This window comes from Phacochoerus africanus, chromosome 6, assembly GCF_016906955.1.
Source record: "Phacochoerus africanus isolate WHEZ1 chromosome 6, ROS_Pafr_v1, whole genome shotgun sequence".
NCBI lineage: Eukaryota > Metazoa > Chordata > Mammalia > Artiodactyla > Suidae > Phacochoerus > Phacochoerus africanus.
In genome coordinates, this window is record NC_062549.1 from 15254153 (window position 1) to 15264369 (window position 10217).

The 10217-nt window shown below is 35.1% G+C and overlaps 1 protein-coding gene across 2 annotated transcripts in view; it reads left to right on the forward strand.

Annotated features, from left to right (window-relative positions):
• Positions 1-8722, forward strand: part of TMEM65 (transmembrane protein 65) — a 45703-nt gene extending 36981 nt beyond the window's left edge. For both annotated transcript variants that reach the window (XM_047783299.1, XM_047783300.1), the window contains 4 exons: positions 155-209; positions 1340-1382; positions 3712-3817; positions 8118-8722. In XM_047783299.1, the coding sequence (XP_047639255.1) occupies positions 155-209; positions 1340-1382; positions 3712-3817; positions 8118-8219 (306 nt within the window). In that variant the 3' untranslated portion in view covers positions 8220-8722. The remainder of the gene's footprint in view (positions 1-154; positions 210-1339; positions 1383-3711; positions 3818-8117) is intronic.
• The last annotated feature ends 1495 nt before the right edge of the window (positions 8723-10217 follow it).

The following is a 10217-nucleotide window of genomic DNA, read 5'->3' on the forward strand; positions in this document are numbered from 1 at the left end:
ATTGCTATAGCTTATGTATATATTTATGCATATTGTATGCGTATAATTTTGCTTTAAAAACTGATTATTTTATCCTTTATTAATGTTTTGCTGTTCTTTTATAGTCACTTTGGTTTTAATCTGTAAGAGTAATTTCTTTGTAATTGTTTTTCAGGGAACCCATATTGAGTTGTCTATTGGAATTATTTTGGGAATTTCAACTATGGCAGGTATTTAATAATAATAATGTTATTATTCCATTGTCTGTAATTATTTCCTTGTCTATATATTTACAAAACATATTAGTAGGCTGAGTTTAGAAGAGGATACTTTATTTGACTGAGTTTACTCATTGAGCTCTTGGTTTATATCCTTAATCTATTCCTCTAATTTTTAATTTTATGTATGTAACATATATTTTTCTGAGAATGTTTAGGTACTTTATGTTAGTTAATGGGTAATAACAATAATCTACTATATTCACTGTGTTAAACTTTTTCTCTTAGTTTGGTGTTACCCTGAAACCTTCCTACCCTTTTCCTCTTATTTATTTTCAAGTTGGATAGAAAAGTCAAGGATGGAAATACAAGATTGAAAATCTAGTTTGGTTCTATCTCCTTCTTTCCTCCCAAATACCACCCGGTTCTTCATGACGGTGAAATTTGGTGCTAATTCTGTGTTGTTATTATATGGAACACATAAAGTAGTTGAGTTAACGAAAGAGACATTTCTTCTGCCTGATTTTCTTGAATGTCAGAGCTGTACATGTAGCTTTACTCCTTAACTTTCAAGTATCCTTAAATATTTCCTTAAATATTATCTGAAATTTACAATTACAAAATGTTGTACAGGTGTTTTAAATTTTTTTTTTGTTTTGTTTTTTTGGTCTTTTTGCCTTTTCTAGGGCCGCTCCCGTGCCATATGGAGGTTCCCAGGCTAGAGGTCGAATCAGAGCTGTAGCCTCTGGCCTACACCAGAGCCACGGCAACGCCGGATCCTTAACCCACTGAGCAAAGCAAGGGATCAAACCTGTAACCCCATGGTTCCTAGTCAGATTCATTAACCACTGAGTCACAATGGGAACTCCCCGGTGTTTTAATATTGAAACCAAAACAAAAAACTGACTGCCACATCAGAAAAACCCTACTACTTGATGGAGGTTAGAATACTCAGAGAAATTGTGTTCTGTTTTGAGACCTTGAGATTCAGAGCTTCTCGAATGAGTTACTTTCAGTGTAGTTGTTGTAGTTTAGAAATGTGATGACTCTTCCAGAACAGTGCTTTATTGATTACATGCTGATGTATTATAACGATTTTTCAGACTCTATGTAATAATCGTGTCCACGTTTCATTTTTTTAGCTGCAGCTTTGGGAAATCTTGTGTCAGATTTAGCAGGTCTCGGGTAGGTCCATTTATTTATTCATGAAAAAGGCACATTTATTTTTGTGTTTGTGTTTTAGAACTACATTTTAAAATTTAATATTTCTAAATCAGTAGCACTAAATCTTTGGTGTACATCAAATGTAGACAACTAGGTTGCAGAATTAGTCATGCAAAATTAGTGTCTCTGAGGATGGAGCCCTGCATTTGTGTTTAACAACCTTCTCAAGCAATTCTGATACATGCAGATTTTTTTCTACAAGTACCAGAATGTAAGCAGAGTTGATTTTTCACTTACTGAAGTGTTTTTTTTTTAATGTGTTTTATTTATTTATTTATTTATTTATTTATTTTGTCTTTTAGGGCAGCACTGGTGGCATATGGAGGTTCCCAGGCTAGGGGTTGAATCGGAGCTGTAGCTGCTGGCTTATGCCAGAGCCAGGGCAGTGCAGGATCCAAGCCGCTCCTGCAACCTACACCACAGCTCATGGCAACTTCAGATCCTTAACCCACTGAGCGAGGCCAGGGATTGAACCTGTGTCCTCACGGATGCTAGTCGGTTTTGTTAACCACTGAGCCATGACGGGAACTCCATTTTTATGTGTTTTATAAACATTTATAAGGGTGAGACAGGATTAAAATTAAGAACCCATATTATTATTTAATCCCTACCCTCCTCCCACTAAGCTCATGGATAAGAGAGATGGTTCCAATGTAAGGATACCGACTGGGCATATTTTCTAGAGGGAGAAATTTTCAAAGGGAGTAATGGCCAACTTGTACATGTGCTTGGCTAGTGTTTGCGTTTTTTATTGCATTTAGCAGGAATGACGAAGCAAACTGAGGATGCATACTTAGAAAAGACCAGCTTTCTCCCTTTCTGTTTTTACGTTCTCTCTTCCAAGCACCAGATGGCCTGGGCTGCTTCCTGAGCTTGGGGAAGCCTGGGAAGTATAAATTAGACTAAGCTGGCATTAATTATTGTGATAAACATACTCTCTCTTGCTCAGTCTTTTGTTTTGTTTCTCCTTTCTTCTTCTTTTTTTTTTATTTGTCTTTTTGCCATTTCTTGGGCTGCTCCCGAGGCATATGGAAGTTCTCATGCTAGGGGTCCAATCAGAGCTGTAGCCGCCGGCCTATGCCAGAGCCACAGCAACGCGGGATCTGAGCTGCACCTACAACCTACACCACAGCTCATGGCAACGCCAGATCCTTTACCCACTGAGCAAGGCCAGGGACCGAACCCGCAACTTCATAGTTCCTAGTAGGATTCCTTAACCGCTGAGCCACGACGAGAACTCCCCGGTTTTGTTTCTTCTTTCTTTGGTTCATTAAAGTTTTGAGATTTGGATTTGTGTCCAGTGGAAGTCTTAGCCCTATAATCTAGGCAAAGCCAGCTTTATACATGATCTAACTCTGTATATTAGACTTCTGCCCTGGAGTTAAAATTGCTTTGCTTCTTGGCTGAGGCAGAAATTTTATATTTCTGGAATTCTTGGCATAAATCTACAGCGATATTACCCCTTAAATGTTCCATTGCCCGGTTTCCAACATTAAGGTTAATAATGATAATATAGCTACTGTGAGAGTTTTCTATATTTAATAGAACCAAGTTCTAAGATCTTTAAGGCTGTTTAGTTTTAGATTGCATCAGCAAACAGTTATTTTTTCTTAGAGACAAAGATTTTGTTAGGAGTCTTATATTTAAGAACTATTTCTCCTCCGCCTTTAAAAAATATCATTAAGTAACAAATACCACATTTTATCAATCTTAGTTACACAGGTTTTTAGAACTGTAACATATGTGACATTGGGATTCATCTTATAATTGATGGTATGCATAGTTTAATTGGCAACTTTTTTCTTATAGTTCATGGAGTAAAATTGTATCCAATAAGCAATGATGACTTAGAATTGATAAATACTTGAAATTGCCCAAAAATTGTAGGCTCTTTTCCTAAGTATATCAATCTGATAAATTTTGGAAATTTTTGTTATCTGATTATAGTTACTAACATGTCATATGTTAAAGTGCTTTGCTTTGAATTTGAAATAAGTGCATAAATTGTAATTGTGTAGAAATGTTTTGTATACCTTAAATTGTTCTTTTTAAAATAATGGAGAGAATAATTGCTCTAAGTCAGTTAAGTTACTTCTGTATTAAATATAGCAATATGAAAAATTTTAAACCATATATATTTATACACAATAAAGATGAGAGTTGTAAAAGAATGTTTATACATTTCTAGAATGCCAATTACTGGTATAAAATTACGTATTAGTTTTTCCTTATGTGAAGACATTATATGTCTCTTTAAAAACTCAAATCCTGTCCTCTTGTATCTTTAAAGACTTGCAGGCTACGTTGAAGCTTTGGCTTCCAGGTTAGGCCTATCAATTCCTGATCTCACACCAAAGCAAGTTGACATGTGGCAAACACGTGTTAGCACACATTTGGTGAGTACTTTATATGGTTTATGATAATGAATTTGGGTAGCCAGAGCAAAACACTGTATATGTCAGACATTTGGGAAATTTGAGATTAAAATTGATTTGGTGGCGCTTTTAACAGAAATTGTTTGAGCCTTAACAGTTTTCAGAAAAACTAATTCTTTATTGAGTCTTTATTTTTTGTAGGTATACTTGATGTTTAAAAAATTCTTTATGGTTCAGTTAATGTTGAAGAGTATCAGTTATGGTCTGAGACTGAAGGACATAAAATGAGTAATAGGAGTTCCCTATTGGCCTAGCAGTTAAGGATCCAGTGTTGTCACTGCTGTGGCTTGGGTTTGATCCCTGGCCCTGGAAACTTCTGCATGCTGCAGGCATGGCCAAAAAAAATGAGTAATAAACTATGATTCTTTTTGATGATTGTGTAGGAAGAGAACCAAACACATTAAACAAGTTATACCTTTGTATGACATTTACAGTAATAGAATTATGCACTAGATATGGCAGTGGCACCAGTGAAAGAAAGTAACTTTGTGGAGAGAAATTTCTTTTGGAGATTTCTTGGTGAGTATTAGATCGAAGCTATTTTTTTTTTTTTTTTGGTCTTTTTGCCTTTTCTAGGGCTGCTTCTGTGGCATATGGAGGTTCCCAGGATAGGGGTCTAATCGGAGCTGTAGCCACCGGCCTAAGCCAGAGCCACAGCAACTTGGGATTGGAGCTATGTCTTCAACCTATACCACAGCTCATGGCAACGTTGGATCCTTAACCCACTGAGCAAGGCCAGGGATCAAACCCGCAACCTCATGGTTCCTAGTCAGATTCGTTAATCACTGAGCCACAACGGGAACTCCAGATTGAAGTTTATTTTAAAATAATTGATGAGACATTTACCAGGTGAACAAGAGGATTCCAAGTATATTGACTAGCAAGTAGAAAGGCATGATAAAAAGAGCATGTATTCAGGGAAATACAAGAAATTAGGTGTTGCTGGAATAGTAGTTGTGGATAAAAGCAGTAGTAGAAAACAATATTGGCAAGGTTAAACTGGATCAGAGAGGAAGGACGGTCTTTCTGTCTATGGATAAGCTATACTGAGGAGGTTGAACCTCATACCTAAGAAATGGAGTGATAGTGAAAAGAAATGGGATGGATCATGATGCCATCAATTAAAGAGAAAAGGAGAAGAACGAGTGTATTGAGGAAGAAAATGAGTTCTATTTTTGGACATGTTGAATTTGAGATACTAAAATAGTACATTCAGGTGGTAACACCTAGTAGACATTTGGATTAAAGATCAATAATTAGGTATGGATTAGAGATGAGTATTATCATTCACTTATTCCACAAGTATATATTGTTTGCTACTGTATGCAAGGTGTAGCTCTAGGAAGTTTTGCATATTGGTTAATAAAACAAGATCTTTTTTTTCGGGTGAAATTTACTTTCTAGTAGGAAGGAGAAAGACAAACATTTTGGCAAATATTTAGTATATTAGAAATTTGCAGGTGTTATGGGAATTCACACACACACACAAAAGAGATAGAAAAAGAAAAGAAAGCCAAGCAAGGTGATGAGGCTTTAAAATACAACCTATATTATTTGGAACCTGTATATGTATTGGCATATATCCTATTATGGGCAATTTCAGAGTTGGCTTGTGGCACGAATAGATCACTAACTTGAACTACTTCAGGCTGTTTGTAACCAAATGTGATAGAAGATGTGATCCTAGCATAAAACCACATAAAACCAGCTGAATCAACAACTAAGGAATAGAATCACTCCATATGCTGCTGGGGGATTTATCAAAACATGCTCCTTCCTTCTTTCTCTTCCTTCTCTTCCTTCCCTTCTTCCCCTCCTTCACTTTCTTTCCTTCCTTCTCCTCCAGCATATCTCCTCCAATATAAAAGAGACTATATTCTATTTCAGATTCCTAACATACATAAAATGACCATTGTTAACAGGCTCCACTTCCACTTCCCACCCCTTCTTTTAGAATGTCTATTACCATCATTACTATCGTTTCTAGAAACCAAGGCATTCCTCCCCGCCAGTCAGTAAGTTCCAACCCAGTTATCTCAACAGGACATAAGGTCAACAGGGCTGAGAGAGAAAAAAGACTCTATCCTTTCCTGGCTATAGAATATAAATGAATACAGATATTATCTAAGGTCAAAATAAATATCTAGGAATTCCCATCATGGCTCAGTGGTTAATGAACCAGACCAGCATCCATGAGGATGGGGGCTCGATCCCTGGCCTTGCTCAGCCGGTTAAGGATCTGGCATTACTGACAGCTGTGGTGTAGGTCGAAGACATGGCTCAGATCCCACATTTCTGTGGCTCTGGTGTAGGCTGGTGGCTACAGCTCTGATTGGACCCCTAGACTGGGAACCTCCATATGTCGTGGGTACGGCCCTAAAAAGACAAAAAGACAAAAAGAAACAAACAAAATCTAGGATCAACTCTGTCAGCATCTGGAATGCAGAAAATTAGAGTTCCCTTGTGGCCCAGTAGGTTAAGGATCCTGTCTTGTCACTGCAGCAGCTCAGATTGCTGCTGTGCCATGGGTTTGATTCCTGACCCAGCAATTTCTACAGGCTGTGGGTGCAGACAGGAAAAAAAAAAAAAACAAACCAAAAAAAAAAAACCAATGTAGAAAATTTCTGCTTATTAAAACTCTGTAGGAGTGATACCTTTTAAATTTGATATAATGAAATTGATAAATATCCCTGTCAATATAAAGCATAGGAATACCACCATGATCACTACTACCACCACCAACAAAACCATCAAAATAACAGAACTGAGTATTTTTCATGCAAGCCATTATCAAAACATTAATGCCTACTATTGAAATTTATTGAAAAATCTTGTGATCTAGATAAATGGACAAGGTATGAAGCACATTTTACTCAAGACTATAGATGATAGCGATAGCTATCATAGCACCTATAACATTTGATAGAACTTTTTTAGTTTTTTTTTATCTTTCTCTGTATAACTAACTGGAACTTCCTGGTGAAGAGAATGAATTCCTGTCAGTCTCCCTCATACCCAGCACAGAGTTTGGTACATTGTTGTAGGTTCTCAATAAATATTTGTATGAAGACATAAAACCTAATTGAAAAGTATTTAATCTTAATAGTCATCATGAAAGTACAGATTTTAAAGATCATTTAAAATTAAAAAAAAATAATGTAGACAAGGTCGTAGGAAAATTTTGTGTATATATGCATAAAAATGTATTGCAGTTGGTGTACACATATTTGCAGTTTTGTCTAGAGTAGACATCATGTCCATACCCTATGAATGTGCACAAATATTCATATTATTTTATTTTCGAATAAATAATTGAGGAAGAACCATATAGAAATGTTTATTGTTCTGGAGTTCCTGTTGTGGCGCAGTGGTTAACAAATCCAGCTAGGAACCATGAGGTTTAGGGTTCAATCCCTGGCCTTGCTCAGTGGGTTAAGGATCCGGTGTTGCCGTGAGCTGTGGTGTAGGTTACAGATGTGGCTAGGATCCTGCGTTGCTTTGGCTCTGGCATAGGCCAGTGGCTACAGCTCCGATTCAACCCCTAGCCTGGGAACCTCCATGTGCCGTGGGAAGCGGCCCTAGAAAAGGACAAAAAAAAAAAAAAGATGAAAAGGCAAAATACAAAAAAAAAGAAAGAAAGAAATGTTTATTGTTCTATCACTCACAATGGTGAAGAAGTAGCAATGCCTTTTAGTAGTGAGAGCTTTAAGTAGATTATGAGCCCATCAATTCAGTGGAATTTAGGAGTTTTCGTATTAAGTTTGTGAAACAGTTTGTAAAAGAGTTTATTATAGCATTTGTGCTGTGGGGAAAAGAGCAAGGCAGAAAACAAAGCTTTGTTTACAAAATGATTAGACCTTCATTAATTAGGTATACATGGGAATAAATATTGAAAAGGAATATATACAAAGGGTAGCAAATCCAAATATATTGAGAATACTTGGTGTAAGATTTTCCCTTTTTTCCTCTCTTCTGACATTAAAATATATGTATAACTTTTAAAAAGTGCTTTTCTCCTTGAGTATTTCTTTGATGCTATTTTTATGACAATTTGAAAAAAATTTTCCTGGTTGCTTCGAACGGTACATATTATTTGTTTTAGAACGTTCTGTGGGTTATTTTTATACTTGCTACTATGATCAAAAGAAGTAGTCACAGTTGAATTTTATAGTACATAGTAATTTTTATCATAAAGACCTAAGCAGGGATTCCTCTTACAGGGGTAAAATAACTCTTAAAATGTTTTCTTTTGTTTCCATAGGGCAAAGCTGTTGGGGTAACTATTGGCTGCATTCTAGGAATGTTCCCTTTGATTTTCTTTGGAGGAGGTGAAGAAGATGAGAAACTGGAAAAGCAAAATTAACTCTCTTAAAATACCTATAAAAAGATGTAAACTAATGTACCTCATTAAATATGCTGTCCCAACATATAGGAATTAAGGCAGTAACAGTGTATAGATATGGGATCAAATAATTCAGCATGTGTTATGGAAAACACTAACTTATTGTGGCTTGGTTTTCTTAGGACATCTTTTTAAAAAAACTTTTGTGTGAATTGTTGAAATGCTTTTTCATCAGTGGCAGTCAACATTTTACCTTTCCTTTTTCTTTCTTTGGATACCAAAATATTGTTGAAGTATCAGTCATTGATGTACTGTACTGACTTGGAGTTCGCCTGTTTGTTATTTACCATGTGTTTATGCATGAAAGTGTTTTCTGTTGTTGTTCCCTGTAGTTACAGTTGAAACCTGGAGATTTTTTTCCAAATTACTAGGATGTTTAATATTAGTTAAAGATTTATTTTTTTTACTCTCTTTTTGGCAACTTCAGTTTTGTAGTGTTTCACAGTAAACATTTACAATCATATAATTTCAGTCATTTTTAAAGAAAAGCTCATCTATTCAGAATGGACAGAGACTTTGAATATTTTAAATATCTACCACTCATTTTAGTTTTCTGACCTTATTGTCTCAAGAGGCAGGGATGAATCAGAATGAACAGTTATGTGGTCTCTCTACTACATAAAACCATATATGTTAACAAATGTATTATTTCAAGTAGTTTTTTTTTTTAACCTTTTCTCAGTTTTGAATAATTGCAGAGAGATTTCTAACTCCTAAGGGAAAGTCATTATTCTAGAGTATTTTTAATGGGGATTGTGGAATTAAGGTAAACCTAAGGGGTTTGATGTGACACTTGAAAATTAAGATACTAAAAAAATTTTTGTCGCAGAAGTGTAAAACGGGAACTGTTTTAGAAGGTTTATGTTGTAGGTGATGAAGTTGAGGTGATATTCGTAAGGTTAATGAGAAACAAATAATATTGTTTGGGAAGGATTCCCCCCTCCCCAAATGTCTACTTCTTATCAGAATTGAATGAGTTTGAGTACTCATAATCCTGAGGTTGTTTATAGTAAGTTTTATTTCTGGAAACTTCTTTGGAGGTGAAAAAAAAATTTCCTATTTTGCTTTTTGCTATATGTATCTTAGTAGTGAAAAGTTATATGAGGAGAAATTCTTTCTCCCTTTTTTGGTCCCTTTTCTTTTTTTGTGTGTGGTGTTTAAATCATATTCTAGGTAGAAGTTATTTAGTCCCAGTTTGTGTATCTGATTTACGCATAGATATGATTCATATCTGTACTTGTAAATCATAAATTTTAATTTTATTAACCTTTAAAATTTGTTAGCATGTGGTCTGTTACACATGCTAAAAAATCTTGTTAGTGTAAACACATCATGGAGGAGAAAAATAGAAATTAAAATTACTAATTGGGCCACTGAAATTATTTATTTTGTTAAATGCAAAAGAAGGGAAACTTATAAGATGGCTCTATTTACAACTACTTTATTTTAAAGTTTTATTTGCACATACTTACTTTGAGCTCTTGTTTTCAGAGGAGGTATTTTTTCTCATGAGGTAATTTGTCATAAATTCTCTTCTGTGCACTTCAAAATGGTTTAGTGCTATCCTTTTAATCAGATTTTTGAAGGAAAAAAACCATTCCATATAACAAAATATATGTACAAATAAGATGACAGTCTCATTTGATCAAATTAGAATTGTAAAACTTGACATCTTAATGAATTGTGGTTTATATCTTCCACATAACACCACAGACACACCAAAAGTTTTTTTTATTATTTCAGATGATAGGATTAGAGTGGTTAAAAAAATTGGGTGTGTATGGGGGGTAAATGTTTAATTACCTTTGTCTCTAACTTGTATTGCAAGTCTTTTCTGTTTTCCAAAAATGTGTTTTATTATGGTGGTTAAATTTTTTTCTTATTATTAAATCCCACATCCAGAAACTTTGCCTGTGAGTTTAGAAAGGGCTTTTGATTATTGCTTTCCTTTTTTTTTTT